Below are 19936 nucleotides of genomic sequence, written 5' to 3' on the forward strand. Positions count from 1 at the left end.
CACAGGTGACTGACAATGGAATGTACTATGTTACTACGAACGTAAAAACAAGGATTTGTTTAGTTTACAAATCTTTAGTCAAAATAATTATATACATGTAGATGTTTTGTGAATTTCAAATAGTTGTGTCGATATATTATACTGCAGCAACACAATTATCCTGTTCCACATTATGAAAAATATAAGGATAAAATAAAAATACATATGTCGCTTTTATACGGATGAATAATGAACCACTTTTAATTTCTTTCAATGTCATAGTTACTTATGATCAGGATCTCATAATACTGATCCATTACAATATTTACAATAATTTATAATGGGTTGCACATTCCTCTTCTGTTTTCATGCTATAAAACGAACACACATAACGTTATACAGTAGCAAAGCGTTTGGTCATTCAGAAATTACGTATCATAAACGAGCAAATTATCCCCGAAATATAGAAACAAAACAACAATAATCGTATCATTTGTGTACGTGAATGAAGACGTAGTATGCAATGCACTATCATGGTCACCACGAAATTCAAATGAATTCAGTGAAGGCATGTTGGTGGAAAAATGATAAAAATGTTACATCGGCAAAGATGTTTTCTTTAGTATGTGTCGAAATAAAAAAATAAATAAATACTGGTGAGAAATATCGTAGTTTATAAGAAACAATATAAATGTACTGTTGTCGTATTTAATTGGATGAAAATCTATCTTTTAATTTCATACCGTAAGAATAGTGATTTGCATAACATTGCATGGTTGGTTAGATGTTCTGAATTTACTTAAAATTTCGTGTTTTTTTTCTCAAAATCAAGTAAACTGAATCAGAAAAAAAATCACACTATCTTTCGTCAAATACATAAAACGTGCGAAAGATATTAAAAGACAGGATGAGCAACTTGGCAAAAAAAAGCAGAAAAAAACGAACAGACTGAAGTAAAAAAAATACAGGACTGAGATTACAACTAAAAAAATAAAACGTTTCATCCAAGTCCCCCCATCAAAATAGAATGGTAGCGGCCCAATGGTAGATCGTTTAATTCAGAACCAACTGAGAAGATACAGTTGAATTAAATATTTCGACATGAAAACAGTTAAGATTTTAAAGTTTAAAATTTTATTAGTACTATTACACAAAATTATAAAATCAACGAATTGTACATGCACATGTATAAAAGAAAGATTTGATATGGAATAATCAAGCACACAATCATGTACGTGCTTACGACGATGGAAGGTTATAACAACCTTGACCGTCTACATGAATACTGATCAGTCCATTCAACTTTACAGTACGCGTGTTCTAGTTCGCAGGTGTGAGGTCGAAGGTTTGAATTGACCAATGAAAACGATCGTTCCTTTACGAGTTAATCTAATAAAGCTCGTTTGACTGATTACGTCGCACTACCTTTCGCTAAGCTTGGCCGCAATTAAGTGTATCTTGAATATTATTATAGATAGAGATAAACTGTAAACAGCAATAACGTACAGCAAAGTAAGACCTACAAATAAGTCACATGATAAAAATGTTCAATTGACCCCTTAAGGAATTATTGAGCTTTATAGTCAGTTTTTAACAATTTTCATAAATTTTGTACATTTTTTTCAAATTTCTTTTTTTTTAACTGGGATAGATTCATAGGTTCATAATAGATAGAGATAATTGTAAGCAGCAAAAATTTTAAGTAAAGTAAGATCTACAAACATATCACCATCACCGAATCACAATTTTGTCATGAATCCATCTGTGTCCTTCGTTTATGATATGCACATAGACCAAGTTGAGCGACACAGGCTCTATAGAGCCTCTAATTTGTAATGTCATTGACCAACACCAGTGTGTTTGTGTGTTTGTGTATATGTCATAATATGGGAGTGTCGGTAAGACAAAGATCACACATAAATATTGAATTGTAACAAAGATTTGGTGACTGAACTGTTAACGCTAGAAGCATATTTGAATATTTGACAACATTTGTGTCCTTAAGGTACAATGTATATAATGAATAAAATATAAGGTTTGCTACATCAACCAGAACTAAATAAGGCATTGTTCAGATTTTTCTGATGATGTGTAGATCAACATGGCTGTTTCAGACTAAAATTGATTTGAAGTGACTTTAACTCCTCAATGTATTGTCATATAGTATTTTAGATATTCATTTATTTTAGCATTTTCCCTCAGCCATTGGCTGAAACACAAGCATATGAACACTATTGATGTCTTACCAAAAAGTACTGCTTTGCAACTAATAGATGATCTCAATATATCCCCCTATATCAGTGATTCATCATGTAGGAGTAAGGTTGATACTGTTAGTCAAAGCTACGACGGATGGATCAAAGGTAAAATTGTCTATTTATGGTAAACTAATTGTTGTTTAGTAACCATCCTCTAAGAATTGTTTCAAATTTTTCAATTATTTGTTGGAGACCAAATGTGGACCCGACCTAGCGGTCATATAAAAACTTGGCTTATCGTTCTCGGATTTAGAATTCAACCATCAAAACACTGAATTTGGTGTTTCGTTCACAAATTGTACTACGAATGATGAATTAAATTTGATAACTGAGCACCCAGTTCACGAATGAAGTGCTGTTGGATTGCTTTTTTTTCATTTACAATCGACATCATATCTTCTTGTATGCCACATTTAAGAATAGTTTGGAAATCTATGCGACCGACATACAAATGAGAGGTCAAGCTAATTTTAAACCAGGGTTATTTCTACAATTTCATCATAAGGAAATGTCTATACCCAAGGAATATGACAATTGTTCTCCATTCGTTTATAATGTTTGAGCTTTAACAAAGGATTTTCCGTTTTGCATTTTGTTATATCACTTTTTGTCTAGTGTCAAATTTTGTTATCACCATCCTTTACAAAGGACTCACTAACATCCATTAAACCATTGTGGTGACTTCAGCCTATTCATTTACCGTGGATTCTTCTTTTAGAATCAACGTTTCCTAAATCCTTCGCTGAAATTGACTCACCAGATCATATTCTATTGTTTTCTTTGTGTGCCTAATTTCATGAAGTTTGAATTGACTAATTTACTGATTTTTGTTCACAAATGAAATTTTTCTAAAAACTTACTCTTAATTTTTGTAATTTTGATATGCCTTCACTGGGAATCGAACCCGTCCATGATTTCTGTTAACATATCAACATATCGACGAAACATCTGGGCTACCAATCGGTTACGATTTGGATGTCTATTATATATATATATATATATATATATATATATATATATATATATATATATATATATATATATATATATATATATATATATATATATATATAGATTACTAAAAAATCCAACATTTCCGGTATGAATAGTTTTAATTCACTAGTACTTTCATGTTTAAATAACAATCTTCAGGTGAAACTATACATGATTAACGTAACTATCATGTACGTGCTTACGACGATAGTTACGTTAATCATGTATAGTTTCACCTGAAGATTGTTATTTAAACATGAAAGTACTAGTGAATTAAAACTATTCATACCGGAAATGTTGGATTTTTTAGTAATCTATATATATTTCTATACACAAGAACATTTATTATAGTGATCTTTATATATATATATATATATATATATATAACAAGTCAAAGAGGGTACAACATCACCATTAAATAACTATAAAATACACAAATATTAGATATTTCGGATAACAGATATCCTTCTTCGGTAATTGCACAATGACAAATGAATCATGTCAATTCAAATTGAGACTCTATCAAAATCTTGATTTATACAATTTAAGCGAACGCTGGAACAATTTTAAAATTTACAAACACACCGCAAAGACTACAGAAATATGCCAAAAATAAAAATAGTTATTTACGATGTGAAATGGCACAACTCTAGATTTCCAAAGGTTGTGACAGTTGAGATGTTATAACTGCATTGAGGGCAGTCCTCAAACAAAAAAATCAAAAATGTCCTAACCGATCAAGGATGGTATAAATTAGACAACGGTAGGGCAATTACAACAGAAACTACATATTTAAGCCTCCCAAACGAATATCAGTATAATACTGATTGAAAAAATAAGTATTGTATAATGAGGTAAAATAATTGAACGTGGCAACGTACTTATACATCATCCCGAATCAATGAAAACCTGTAATTTAAACTGTTATTTTAAAAATAATTTCGAGCTGTAAATCCAGTACTAAATCCGGCGTTGTTTGAAACAGGTAGTCACCGGAAAATGAGGGACTCGTTCTATGTTTTTTCATTTATACCCTCTGGGGAGACTGTCCGTAACTTTCTTATCCAAAATCTTTCCCGAGCGACTCTGTCGACCTTCGACCAACCCTCGTTGTGGTCTATGATCGTGATGGTAAGGTTTTTGAGATCAGCTTGTGTGTGTCCAGGTGATCTCAAATGACGACTTACGGGTAGGTCGGGCTTGCAAGTGTAGTCACTCCGATGACCATTCATGCGTTTGTTAAATTGCTGCTCTGTCTCGCCAACATACTGCATGCCACATCGACATTGAAGGAGGTATACAACATTCTGGGTTTTGCAAGTTACATTGCAATATATAGTGTACACAGACCCAGTCGAGTGGCAAGTGAATGTTTGAGTATTCAGTATTTGTTGACAAGTCAGGCAACGTCTGTTACCACATGACTTGCACCATCCTGCAATTGAACAGCTTTTATTTGAGGAGACGTCAGCTCTAACAAATAAGTCTTTCAGACTTGCTGGTCTACGAAAAGCTAAGACAGGAGGATTGGGAAAGATCTTGGATAATTTAGGGTGTTTGGCAATAGTTTGCCAATTGGCACGGATCAAACGTGAAAGGTTATTAAAGGCTGGATTGTATGTAAGAACAAACGGGACTATTTTGCTGCGCCTCTTCCGTTTGTACTGTAAGAGGTCATTGCGGCTGTTATTGTTAGCGCGCGAAAACCCCTTATCTATGTCCAATTTCTTATAACCTCGTTTTGTCAAAAATCCGCGAAGTTCCTGTAACCGTTTCGTGACAGCCTCCTCAGAGGAGCAAATCCGCTTGACTCTGAGAGCTTGACTGTACGGGATACTTTTTGTACAGTGTTTGGGGTGACAGCTTTGGGGAGAAAGGTATTGATGTTTATCTGTGGGTTTACAGTAAAGGTCTGTTGATATGACACCGTCCTTTATAGATGTGGTTGTGTCTAAGAAAGATATCTTAGAGTCGGAAATTTCATACGTAAATTTAATTGAATGGTGGGCGTTGTTTGCATGTCTGATGAAATCATCCAGTTTTTGTTGAGATTCAATCCATTTCATGTCTACATCATCAATGAAACGGAACCAAGACAAAGGTTTGGATAAAGATGTTGCAATAATTTGTTTTTCTAATTTGCCCATGAAAATATTGGCGTAAGACGGTGCCATTTTCGTCCCCATCGCTGTCCCGTTAATTTGAAGGTAATGCTCACCATTAAAGGTGAAATTGTTGCATTTCAGGACCAAAGTAAGCAGCTGGACTAAACATTCAGTAGGTGGTTCTAAAATGTTGCGCGAGTCCCATATTTCCCTACAAGATCGTATGCCGTCATCATGAGGTATGTTGGTATACAATGAGGTGACATCTAAAGTGACAAGGAGGGTTTCCGGAGGAAGAGGGTTCATGGATTCCATTTTACGAAGATAATCTGTAGTGTCTTGAATGTGGGAAGGAAGATTTTCTACATGAGATCTTAAATGAAAATCGACGAATTCCGAGATTTTCTCAGTCGGATGGCCGTTTGCGGATACAATGGGTCTACCAGGGTTGTTAACCTTGTGTATTTTGGGAAGAAGATACAATCGACCAGGCTTGGCATTCTCTGGCTTTAAATAACCAATTGTTTCCTCATCTATGTGACCGTCATTGTACATGGTTTGTACCGCAGTGATAATTTTGGAGCTAAACTCGGAAGTAGGGTCATAGTCTAGCTTTTTATAAAATCTCTCATCAGAGAGCTGACGCACTGCTTCCGCGATGTAGTTAGCTTTTTCCATTATCACAACGGCACTGCCCTTGTCTGCTGGTTTTATCACAATATCATCTCGGTTTCTTAGCGATTGTATGGCTTTTTTCCCGTCAGGAGAGGTGTTGTAAAATGACGAGTACTTGTTGCTAGCTAGATGAACAACATCCGATTTGATTTTGTCGATAACATCTTCCAGTGTAGCAGATTTACTAGGTTTTGGAATCCATGAACTCTTCTTTTTAAAATGCGGAATTATGATTTCTTCCTAGCGTGTGTAGCAGATTTACTAGGTTTTGGAATCCATGAACTCTTCTTTTTAAAATGCGGAATTATGATTTCTTCCTAGCTTTTGGAATCCATGAACTCCTAGCGGAGGAAGAAATCATAATTCCGCATTTTAAAAAGAAGAGTTCATGGATTCCAAAACCTAGTAAATCTGCTACACTGGAAGATGTTATCGACAAAATCAAATCGGATGTTGTTCATCTAGCTAGCAACAAGTACTCGTCATTTTACAACACCTCTCCTGACGGGAAAAAAGCCATACAATCGCTAAGAAACCGAGATGATATTGTGATAAAACCAGCAGACAAGGGCAGTGCCGTTGTGATAATGGACAAAGCTAACTACATCGCGGAAGCAGTGCGTCAGCTCTCTGATGAGAGATTTTATAAAAAGCTAGACTATGACCCTACTTCCGAGTTTAGCTCCAAAATTATCACTGCGGTACAAACCATGTACAATGACGGTCACATAGATGAGGATACAATTGGTTATTTAAAGCCAGAGAATGCCAAGCCTGGTCGATTGTATCTTCTTCCCAAAATACACAAGGTTAACAACCCTGGTAGACCCATTGTATCCGCAAACGGCCATCCGACTGAGAAAATCTCGGCATTCGTCGATTTTCATTTAAGATCTCATGTAGAAAATCTTCCTTCCCACATTCAAGACACTACAGATTATCTTCGTAAAATGGAATCCATGAACCCTCTTCCTCCGGAAACCCTCCTTGTCACTTTAGATGTCACCTCATTGTATACCAACATACCTCATGATGACGGCATACAATCTTGTAGGGAAATATGGGACTCGCGCAACATTTTAGAACCACCTACTGAATGTTTAGTCCAGCTGCTTACTTTGGTCCTGAAATGCAACAATTTCACCTTTAATGGTGAGCATTACCTTCAAATTAACGGGACAGCGATGGGGACGAAAATGGCACCGTCTTACGCCAATATTTTCATGGGCAAATTAGAAAAACAAATTATTGCAACATCTTTATCCAAACCTTTGTCTTGGTTCCGTTTCATTGATGATGTTGACATGAAATGGATTGAATCTCAACAAAAACTGGATGATTTCATCAGACATGCAAACAACGCCCACCATTCAATTAAATTTACGTATGAAATTTCCGACTCTAAGATATCTTTCTTAGACACAACCACATCTATAAAGGACGGTGTCATATCAACAGACCTTTACTGTAAACCCACAGATAAACATCAATACCTTTCTCCCCAAAGCTGTCACCCCAAACACTGTACAAAAAGTATCCCGTACAGTCAAGCTCTCAGAGTCAAGCGGATTTGCTCCTCTGAGGAGGCTGTCACGAAACGGTTACAGGAACTTCGCGGATTTTTGACAAAACGAGGTTATAAGAAATTGGACATAGATAAGGGGTTTTCGCGCGCTAACAATAACAGCCGCAATGACCTCTTACAGTACAAACGGAAGAGGCGCAGCAAAATAGTCCCGTTTAATAACCTTTCACGTTTGATCCGTACCAATTGGCAAACTTTTGCCAAACACCCTAAATTATCCAAGATCTTTCCCAATCCTCCTGTCTTAGCTTTTCGTAGACCAGCAAGTCTGAAAGACTTATTTGTTAGAGCTGACGTCTCCTCAAATAAAAGCTGTTCAATTGCAGGATGGTGCAAGTCATGTGGTAACAGACGTTGCCTGACTTGTCAACAAATACTGAATACTCAAACATTCACTTGCCACTCGACTGGGTCTGTGTACACTATATATTGCAATGTAACTTGCAAAACCCAGAATGTTGTATACCTCCTTCAATGTCGATGTGGCATGCAGTATGTTGGCGAGACAGAGCAGCAATTTAACAAACGCATGAATGGTCATCGGAGTGACTACACTTGCAAGCCCGACCTACCCGTAAGTCGTCATTTGAGATCACCTGGACACACACAAGCTGATCTCAAAAACCTTACCATCACGATCATAGACCACAACGAGGGTTGGTCGAAGGTCGACAGAGTCGCTCGGGAAAGATTTTGGATAAGAAAGTTACGGACAGTCTCCCCAGAGGGTATAAATGAAAAAACATAGAACGAGTCCCTCATTTTCCTGTGACTACCTGTTTCAAACAACGCCGGATTTAGTACTGGATTTACAGCTCGAAATTATTTTTAAAATAACAGTTTAAATTACAGGTTTTCATTGATTCGGGATGATGTATAAGTACGTTGCCACGTTCAATTATTTTACCTCATTATACAATACTTATTTTTTCAATCAGTATTATACTGATATTCGTTTGGGAGGCTTAAATATGTAGTTTCTGTTGTAATTGCCCTACCGTTGTCTAATTTATACCATCCTTGATCGGTTAGGACATTTTTGATTTTTTTGTTTGAGGACTGCCCTCAATGCAGTTATAACATCTCAACTGTCACAACCTTTGGAAATCTAGAGTTGTGCCATTTCACATCGTAAATAACTATTTTTATTTTTGGCATATTTCTGTAGTCTTTGCGGTGTGTTTGTAAATTTTAAAATTGTTCCAGCGTTCGCTTAAATTGTATAAATCAAGATTTTGATAGAGTCTCAATTTGAATTGACATGATTCATTTGTCATTGTGCAATTACCGAAGAAGGATATCTGTTATCCGAAATATCTAATATTTGTGTATTTTATAGTTATTTAATGGTGATGTTGTACCCTCTTTGACTTGTTATATATTATATTTTGTAGTGTACAGAATCATATTACATGATCCATCGCCCTGTAAGATTGATCGTTGACTATTTATTCAGTCATTTTATATATATATGTAGTTTAAATAATAAATACATTGTGTATGAATATAATAATATAACATCTACACACGCTTAAAAAACACGTGTCTCATGTCTATCTCTAGATTCACCTTCCGTGACAAGGTAACACTACGACTATTGAAGTTATATTTTTATATAGCGGATGTGGTCGAGTGGTCTAGAGCGCTGGACATGAGGCTAAGCGATTGGTGCTGTAGTGTATCAAAGGTGTGAGTTCGAATCCCGCTGAGGGACGGACAAAAATTTGTCAGTATAAAATCTAACTCTAACACTGTTTGGTGTAATTTTCAGACTTATATATATATATATATATATATATAAATGAATATATTATATACATCCGTACAACGATCACACCGGGGTTGTACCTTTATATATACATAATAGACAAACGTTTAGTATGAGTTGGTAGCCACGAGGTTTCAGATTTAAGATAAATGAAATTAAATAAGAATTTGTCTGTTTAGGTTCGAATCCCTGAATTCTCATTTTTGTACCTATTCTCTAGTTTTCCAGTTTTTGTTATTGTTATTGTTCTTGTTTTGTATGCTATAGTGGATAATTTGTGTAATAAAAGCGAGTTTGGTCCTTTATTGTCGGATTATTGGTGGCTTATATGTCCATTTTTGTTTTATAAAATTTAATTAATATAATATGATTGCATCTGCTTTACTACATAATTTTACAAATATTTATTTGCAAATTCCTATGCTAGAAAATTGTGATGTGCATAGAATTAGGATTCTTGTTAGAAATTTCGGAAACATACTTATTATATGCACTATATATATGTTCTGTGTCGGGTTGTTGTCTTTTTGACACATTGTCCATTTCCATTTTCAATTTAAATTTAAATAAGTTCGAACATATCTAATTTTGTAAAAACAGATAATATTTAGATGCCTGACAATATTAAGATATTAAAGGGCAGACGTGTTGTGTTATAAAATATTTTTATTTGTTTACCCCTTTAATTGTTATATCTAATTTATTGTAATGGATCGTTTGACACGATACCATGGCTATTAAAACTCACTTACAATACCTTCTAATTAAGAGTAGGTGTTTATTTTGAGCTCACCTGGCCCGAAGGGCCAAGGTAGCTTTTCTCATAACTTTGCGTCCGTCGTTGTCGTCCGTCGTCGTTAACTTTTACAAAACTCTTCTTTTCTGAAACATCTGGGCCAAATTAAACCAAAACTTGGCAAAAATCATCATGGGGGGTATCTAGTTTAAAAAATGTGTCCGGTGAACTAGCCAACCAACCAAGATGGCCGCCATGGCAAAAAATAGATCATAGGGGTAAAATGTAGATTTTGGCTTATATCTTTGAAACCAAAGCATTTAGAGCAAATCTGATCGAGGACAAATTGTTAATCAGGTCAAAATTTATCTGCCCTGAAATTTTCAGACAAATTAGACAACCCATTGTTGGGTTGCTGCCCCCAAATTAGTAATTTTAAGGAAATTTTGCAGTTTTGGGTTATTATCTTGAATATTATAAAAGATAGAGATAAATTGTAAACAACAATAATGTTCAGCAAAGTACGATCTACAAATAAGTCAACATTACCAAAATTGTTAGATGACCCCTTAAGGAGTTATTTCCCTCTAGAGTCAATTTTTAACCATTTTTCTTAAATTTTAGTAATTTTTTTTTTAAATCTTCTCTTCTGACACTACTCGACCAAATTTTATCAAACTTGGCCACAATCATCATTTATCTTATTTTAAAAATGTGTCTGTTGACCTGGCCAATTAACCAAGATGGCCGCAATGACGAAAAATAGAACATTGTGGTAAAATGTAGATTTTGGCTTATATGTCTGAAACAAAAGCATCAATATGAGCAAATCTGACACAAGGTTTAAATTGTTTATCAGGTCAAGATCTATCTGCCTTGATTGAAATTTTCAGACAAATCGGACAACTCATTGTTGTGTCGCCGCACCCGAATTAGTAGTTTTAAGGAAATTTTGCAGTTTTTGGTTATTATCTTGAATATTATAAAAGATAGAGATAAACTGTAAACAGCAACAATGTTCAGCAAAATAAGATCTACAGCTAAGTCAACATGACCAAAATTGTCAGTTGAGGTATCTAGTTTAAAAAATGTGTCCGATGACTGTAATTGGTCAGTTTGCCCCTTGTAGTCAGTTTTTAATATTCATAATAGTTGATTGATATGCACATAGACCAAGCTGAGCGACACAGGCTCTTTAGAGCCTTTAGTTAAAAGACATTAACGCAATAGTTTAAGTTAAGCCACGTTCTCGCAGCTTCTATATCACTGATCATCTAAAATGTTAAACCAGTATGTATATCAAGGATGCTCCTTATTGACATTTTCTATTTTTCAATTCAAAGATGACAGCCTCAACCTTTTTCTTACCAAAAGTAACTAAATCGATCATGTTCGTAGTATGCTGTAAAACCATTATTTATCAAGTTAAATCCAAAAAATACTGTAATTGATTTAAGCATCTCAAAGCTAATTAGGCATTTAGTCGAACTACCACTTTTTTTAAACAATTATTGATATTTATATTTAAATTTAGAATGCAGAAAAAATATATATTTACCTGACTTGAAAAGCACAGAGAGCACCTGTATTTTGGAAGCATCATGTTCAGACATTAAATGTTGTGTGGATGTTGGCCTTTTGGAAAAATCATTTACATATTTTATAAACATCGACTCTTGTAAATCAACATTGACCATTGGAATAGAGAACATGCAGTTGAAGCAGTCTTTAAGAGATTTTGAATTTGGTAAGTAAAGTTCAACTTTAGAATATCTCTCGGAAACAATGTCTAATGCGTTGACAGTTTTAAACTAAAAAAAAAGAAATGTCAAGGAAATTTCACAAATAAATGTATGCATTTAGCAATATTTCGATATTCACCTTTTTTTATTTATCTGAAGTATAGACATTCACAATTAAATCAGTCAAATATATGACGGATCCGATAACTTGAGATGCACAAAACCTGTTGTTAAAAAAAACTGTAAAAGGTTGGACATTCGTGTCATTCAAAATATGTAGTTTTACCATACAAGTACTCCGACACCTTATTTTGCTAAATGATAGTAAATAAAACCATAGCTACCAGGATTGAAGTTTTGTATTAGCACAAGACGTGCACTTGGTCTATAAAAGACCAATCAAAGACTCCCGGAAAAAAATGCAAAAAAAATGCAAAATATATCTATGGTAACCTTCTCCTGAGGTATAGAAGCCTTAGTATTCAAAGTATTGTTAACAGTTAATTTATAATTATGACCATATCAATGAAATTTCATGTCAAACCAAAAGTGCTGACTAATGGTCAAATGATGTGTTTTCGGGGGGGGGGATCCATCCGCAGTGGCAAACATTCTCGCATACTAAAGCCCTGAAATCTATTTACTGTATATATACATAAACGGTACTGTTATACACACTTTAGTAAGCGAACAATGTACGCCGTTCTGTAACTATGAAACAACTATTTCTAGCAACTTATAAATGCTGTCCTTCTCCAGAAAATTATTTTGAAATTCCATGTACCATTGTTTCAGGAGAGAAAAAACAATTTTACATTAAAGGAACATTAGGAATAGAGTAAGTAGCTTTATGGTTTATTTAACTATGTATATTTTTGATATATATTGTATCTGATTTGTTTAATAATATATAGTATGAAAATGTTTCCAAAGAAATTGTATAATACAAGGCACGTTTTTCAATTATTTTCATTGTCCTTGAGAGCAAAACAAAATACAATTTATTTCCAAACAAAAAATATTAGTTCATTGTCAAATTGGCGTGCAAGTGCAAGTTTTGGCAAGCCACAAAACCAGGTTCAACCCACAATTTTTTTCTTAAATGGTCCAGTACCAAGTCAGGGAAATGGCAATTGTTATCTTATAGTTCGTTTCTCTGTGTGTTGCATTGTCGTTTGATTTTTGTTGCACTTCAGTGTTTCTGTTGTTTCGTTGTTATCCTCTTATAGTTGATGTATTGCCCTCAAATTTTGTTTGTAACCCAGGTTTGTTTTCTCTTAATAGATTTATGAATTTTGAACAGCGATATACTACTGTTGCCTTTGATACATTTCTTGACTAAAATGACCTTACTATTTAATTATGTTTCAGTTTTTTTGGGTTTTTTTTTTAAATAGCAAGATGAGGAGGAACGACTTTGAATTTTAGTTTTAAATATCTAAGGACCAAAGAGGGACGAAAGATACCAAAGTGACAGTCAAACTCATGGATCGAAAACAAACTGACAACGCCATGACTAAATTGACGAAGACAAACAGACAATTAATGGTACACATGACACAACATAGAAAACTAAAGCCTAAGCAAAACGAACCCCTTTATGATGCTCATCAATATATTCCTTTCTTCTCCATAAATAATAGTCAATAGACATCTGCTTGTTTATACCGTTGCAACATGTATGTGTTGCAATACAATGTTTTAAAAGAAGATTCTTATAGGATTTATATTTAAAAAGCAAAAACAAGCTGTTTCCCTGGAACTATCCACAGATGTTGAAATGTTTCTTTAGACCTGATATCTGTAGTAGAAATGAGTTGTAAAATATACTTTTATACAAATATTTGCCATAATTTCTGCTTTTTATAGATATATGATTGACGAATTACAGAGCAGTGATGAGTATTTGGTGTCTGTTAATATAAATGTATGTTTTGAGTCAAAGAAACCTGAATGCTATATACAAAGACCAGTAGCTAAACATTATCTTGTATCAAAACCAAAATGTGACTGGAATATGGACTTTAAATCACCAGGTAAACGTCATCGTGTGTGATAATTTCATTACTTCTCCAAAATTGTATTGATTTTAATTAATTACGTTTTGTACTTCTGTACCTATACCTTACTATAAATGATACTTTCCTAAAATCAGGCTATTGTAGCTTATTTTGCATTTTGTCTGACACCCTTCTTCCAATACCAAAAATATAAATGCTGACGTCTGACAGACTATTGTCTAATGAACTTCTGACGGATGCTAGTCGGTATATGTATAATACTTTGTGATTTTCGAATTCAAGGGACAAAAATAGGCCTTTTCATACCTTCTTATATCGTCTTCAAATATTCATCGAGATGTCTACTTATAAGTACATCTTAGGAGTTTTAAATACCAAAAAAGTGACAATTATAGAAAAGTATTTGTATAAGCTATGCCAATGTCATGCCTAAGAGCATTTATTGTGTTGACATTTGTGTGGTATCTTGTTTCTACAGGTACAAGCCAACTTTCCAAAAGAATTACTTTATATTTGTGACACAATTCACATATATGTATATTATAAATATTATTCATTCAAATCAATGACAGATTACAACTCAAATACGAAGTTTTCGCGCATCTGTAATTTTCTTCTTTGTTGTTTTATAGGTTTTTCATTACAGTTGTGGTTACAAAATTACCACTTCAGTATACAAGACACACTTCCTGTATATGCTAACTATCTGCTTATGGAAAACCTTGGTCTCTCATATTACCTCTGCAAGCAGCCGTGTCATCAGAATAAGGGACACAAAATAGTGAATGGATGGAGGGAAGGTAATTTGAATTCATTGATATTTGAGGGTAGCAAATATTCTTAGGTAGAGGTAATATAAATTCTGCATAATATATTTTCTAAAATTTGTATTGGATAGATTTTACAACCACATGGTTAATGCTACTAATCTTTGAAATTTTTATTCAAAGAATTGTTATGCTGACATACATAATTTCATATATTCCAGGCATTTTCTGAATTTAGAAATTTTAAAATGACTGAATTTTTTCAGGCAATTCATCAAATGGTTTCCTTACCAGGCTAATGTAAACTGCATAAAAATGCCTTGTCATTTTGTATACAAATGTAATGTCTGAAATTTGAAACGATTTTTTTTATGTTGCATGAATCAGTAACTCATTTAGCAGTTATATATTTATAAACGTGATTATTCAGATAGTATCCGTTTTTAATTTGTGTATTTCAGAATGTCCGTTGAATGTTATTAAACCACAGTTACAGAAGGGTGTAACCTGTACGCTAACTCACTCATGCACTGGTGTTGAATGTTGTCTTGATATGGAATTTATTGATAGATCTATTATGTTCAAGCTTGATCTTGATCCATGCAACCATAACTTGTTACTCAGCATTGAAAATCTTGTATACAAGATTTCACTGTTTAATTTTGAATGGGGTGAGTTATTGGAAAGAGTAAATTTCGTTATTATCAGTTCCCTACTTCAGAAACTGAAATAGTTCTATTGTTTGTACTTACAGAAGTTGAGTTGATACATATTTTGTTAAATCATGAACAGTAGTAGAAATTTCTTTAGACAGATAAAAAAGTGATAAAATTTAAAGCACTTAACCCGAATAACATAATGATTAAAGAAAGCTTCATGAAATCACAAAATTTAAGCATAAATTAACAAATCATGCTGACAAAAAATTACATTGATGAGCATAAAACAGAAATGAAATATTAAACTCTTTAAACTTCGACATCTGATGTTTTGTTTCAGGCCATGTTAACAGATTCAATCTTGAATATGTTTTTCGAATTGAGTAAGTAAAGTATATGATACTCAAATAAATGTAGCAGACCACTCTATTTCAACAGGTTGACTCTCAATCAGAATTATTCCTGATAATACAATAAACTAAGCAGTACTATTTCTAAAAGGGGGCGAAAGATACCAGGGACATTCAAATTCAAACTCATAGATCGAAAATAATCTGACAACGCCATGGCTAAAAAATAAAAAGACAAACAGACAAATGATAGTACACAAGACACAACATAGAAAGCTAAACACTAAGCAACACGACCCCACCAAAAACGGAGGATAATACTCAAGAAAACAAACCGGAGGTGTCGGTGGCTGATTGGTCAAAGAAGTTAATCTACAATGATAACTAGTCTATCGCCTAACTACACGGTTGTGGGTGAATCCCGCTTATAAAAATGTGTATTGAACTTATCTTACTTATCAAGCATTGCTAGCTCTCTTGTTGTAACAAAAAAAAAACTGGTCCCCATGTAATATACAACAACTTATTAAAATTTTGATAGTTCCAATATTTAAATAAATTTCACATTTGATACTCTACTTTGAACTGCTAGATAGTTTTATAATATGGATATGTATATGAAAGAAAATTCTAACTGACCCTAGTGAACAATATCATAGATTTCGATAAGATACCATACTTATTTTTGATTGTCATAAACAAAGGCGTTGAAATGTATATGCATGTTATTATTTTAAATACAGCTACTCCATTTATGACTTATCAAGTGAACGATTGTACCAGATTGATATGAACATAAGTGCTTGTTTTGAATCGACTGGATCTTGTATATTTTCCCAGCCAATATTTGCAAAGACGCTTCTTGTGAAGAAACCCTGTGAAATGGTCACAGGTTTTGTAAATGCAAGTAAGCAGATCATATAAAGCATGAGTTGATAATGTAATAAATAATAATGAAACGACTAGATTTCTTCTGAGGGTTAATATAAATGTATTTATAGAAAGTTAATTTTTATGAGTCCATTGTCAAAATAATTCATTAGAAACTGTATAACTTTATCAAACATTTATATTGTTTACTCAGTCAAAGGAGACAAAGTGAGCTAGGTTATATACACACTTGCAGTTTTTCATTCTCTAGGCTGTGAATGATCTTCACATCGCGATTGTGGTCCGTCGTCGTTGTCATCATCGTCAATTACATATGGAATAATCTTCAATGACTGTATTTTTAACCAAACCAAATACATAAAACTTTGGCAAAAATCGTCAATGAGGTAACTTGCTTTAAAATGTGTCTTCCGCTTGAATATCAAATTTCAACACTTAATCATGTGTCTCTTAATTTTAAGACCTATGATAGATAGCGAAAAACTTTTATTGGGATAAATGTTCAAGATGAGATATACATTTGTATTAAATGTATCAAAGCATTAGAGAGTTGTTTTTGGGGTTATTTTTCATTAAAAAGAATCTTGACAATTTTTTTTGCATTTTTTCCTATTATTGTGAATGTCATATATAGAATCTTTAATTTACATAGCAAAATTTATCAGCAAGACAAGATATAAAAATTAGCAAGCATGCCTGAAGTCTTAAAATAAAACCCTTATGAATAAAGTGATTGGCCTTAACGGATACTTTTTATCATTTTTGGTGTGTCGGGAGTTTCTCGCTACATTGAAGACCCATTTGTGGCCTTCGGCTGTTCCCCATTTCCTTTCTCAATTTTATCTATTATCTTGAAAAGAATAATAAAACCAAATGTAGATTTAAAAGCAAAAGTGATTAACAGGACAATATTTACAAATACGACTGAAATTATCAGTTCGCTCCTTATAGGGTAAATGCTCTTTTATTATGATCTTAGGGCATTGTTGTAACTTCAAATGTTTTCCAGTTATAAACAGAAATAAGAAGAGTCAGTGAAATTTCATGTTGCATTAAAGTACAGCATATTAAGCATGTGTGCTTATTTCTATAGATTTTTCATTGAAAACGTGGAAAGATGATAATAACATAAAGAACAGACAATACTTACAGCCAGCTGAGATACTGGAACTGACAGAAACATTAGGAATTAAACCATATTTATTGGAGAACAAATGTGATAGATATGGATTGCCTTATAGGCAAAATATACAAGGTTTCAGCTCAGGTATGTCTGACTAAAAAACTGGTTTGTCGAATGATCCTTGGATTAAAAAATCCTCACTGGATCAATACTGGGGTTGATGGATTGCTAGTCCAAAATGGTATCAAGTACATGAAGTATCAATTAAGTAGTCAATGATATCGTACTACCGTGATGTATAACATACCAGTCTTAAATTATCTCTAATGATAAGATAAGAATTTATTAAAAAAAAAAAAAACATTTTGGTTATTCTTCTTTGATCGGATAGATGTTTCTTTTTTAATTTCAATTTGTTATACATCGTTGGCTTTCTAAACTTTGTTTTGTGTTAGTTCATTAAAACGCTTTTCAGAACAGCAAATGGGTATTATAATTTTATTTTAATGCTAATTTTTGGTTTGGTTTTAAACTTGTATGCGTGGCTAAGTGGCAATTACAGATATTTACAGACATATCATTCGTCTGTTCCTTTATCTTAAAGTATCCCACATACGTAGAGAAGAAACGCTATCGACATCACTAGACTGCAACAGTCCCTCTATCATCATGTCAATCACATAATTTGTCAGTTCTTAGTCTAACAATTTTGTATTCAACATTAGCAAAACATGAATCAAAACAATTGCTCAGAAAACATCAAACATTAAACTAAAGATGAGATGAATGAAAGACAAATATATGTATGGGAAGTCAGCATTTTGTAACGCCTTGTGCCAAAGCAAATTGGTAATCTTTTTCTCAAACAAGAGAGAATGTCAGCTACAGAGAATTTATGAAATTTTAAAACATTTAATCTTTGCACAAAGTACAAATCAATGTACACCTACAGTATTGATTTATTATGTACATGGAGCTAATAATTCAAACCTTAAGTGCATCAGAAGTATATAATAGAATTCCACATGCAGTCGATGAAAAATCTATATCGATTCGAATTGAACATCTACTATTAATCTACTGTTTTTTAGGTTGTGATGGGGTTTCTACTATTTTAAGCCTTCCTCAGGATGTCAGTTGCCATGTTAGAGAATCATGCACAGAAATCTCCTGTTGTACAGAGACAGAAATAATATCAAGATCTCTTGAAACGAAACTAATTATTGACCCATGTGATTTTAGGTTAACAGTAGGCATTGAAAAATTAAGTTTTGATGTGGATTTATTTGATTTTGAATGGGGTAAGTAAAGTGCATACAACAAATTTTTCTCTTAGTCTATGACCGTTAATGTACACTCCATTAACCCTTTAGTTGTATTGTTTGAGTTGTTTTGATGAAGCAACTCTCATTAGATTTTGGATTATACAATTATACATCAAAAGTTAAGATTTCGAAAAATCTGAGTAATGCTCTTCATCAAAGTATATTTTGAAAATAGTGAATGTGCAGTTACTATCTGCTTAGTTTGAACAATAAGACAATTTTAACCAATCACAAATACTAATGTTGGAAGATTCGATTTGTGGGTAAAATAAAAAAAAAAGGCTGCTAATACTTTCTGTTATACTTTTTTCATATACCAAGTCGTCAATAGACTGAATTTTCTTGAATTTGCCAAGACGCCTGAATTAAAACTTTTTTGAAAACAAAACATGTAACGGTACTGCTATGCAGGTCATGTTAGATTTTCGCCAGTGCCACTTTCCACAAGATGCACTGGTGGTAAGCGAAGTGAATATGGGAGACAACTTTGAGGATAAGTTTTTCTTTTCCGATTTTCGTGCAGTAAAATGTTCATTTGAGTCAAACCGCTTGTCTCATATACACTTATTAGTGAGTTGTTATTGAAACCAAATTTGACACATAAAATCATTTCAATTTTCGTAGATTAGTCATTAAAAAATTCGAGCATGATGGTCGTAACTTTAAATACACCTTATCGCTTTTTGTCCACCATTACTGGATATCACACAGGTTCCCGTAAAATTTTGACGTCATAATACAAAATATCTAACGCCACAATGGAAAAGTGATTGTTGTATGCGTCAAAAGTTCAAGCGGCCGGGTCAGCCGGGGTTAGCGATAATTTAGGTGTATTGTGATGGTCGTAATGTCAAATATAGTATTTTTGATGATGGTCGTAACCGACACAAGACGGTCGTAACTTTAAAAGATGACCGTAACTCAAGTATTTAGACGAACTTTTATCAAATTATTTTAAA

General features: G+C 33.5%; 2 protein-coding genes across 2 annotated transcripts in view; both read left to right on the forward strand.

The window, feature by feature from the left end:
* Window positions 1–15362, forward strand: part of LOC139483076 (uncharacterized) — a 40653-nt gene extending 25291 nt beyond the window's left edge. Inside the window, exons 16-21 of the mRNA XM_071267105.1 lie at window positions 2169–2342; window positions 11634–11846; window positions 12637–12679; window positions 13711–13877; window positions 14495–14662; window positions 15091–15362. Coding sequence (XP_071123206.1) covers window positions 2169–2342; window positions 11634–11846; window positions 12637–12679; window positions 13711–13877; window positions 14495–14662; window positions 15091–15362 — 1037 coding nt within the window. The remainder of the gene's footprint in view (window positions 1–2168; window positions 2343–11633; window positions 11847–12636; window positions 12680–13710; window positions 13878–14494; window positions 14663–15090) is intronic.
* Window positions 15363–15623: 261 nt separating this feature from the next.
* LOC139483077 (uncharacterized) lies at window positions 15624–18961 on the forward strand. The gene is made up of 4 exons (XM_071267107.1): window positions 15624–15671; window positions 16382–16545; window positions 17623–17796; window positions 18744–18961. Exons 2-4 carry the CDS (start codon window positions 16428–16430, stop codon window positions 18959–18961), a joined length of 510 nt encoding a protein of 169 aa, XP_071123208.1. The 5' UTR covers window positions 15624–15671; window positions 16382–16427.
* Window positions 18962–19936: the final 975 nt, after the last annotated feature.

The sequence above is a fragment of the Mytilus edulis genome, chromosome 7 (assembly GCF_963676685.1).
Source record: "Mytilus edulis chromosome 7, xbMytEdul2.2, whole genome shotgun sequence".
Taxonomy (NCBI): domain Eukaryota; kingdom Metazoa; phylum Mollusca; class Bivalvia; order Mytilida; family Mytilidae; genus Mytilus; species Mytilus edulis.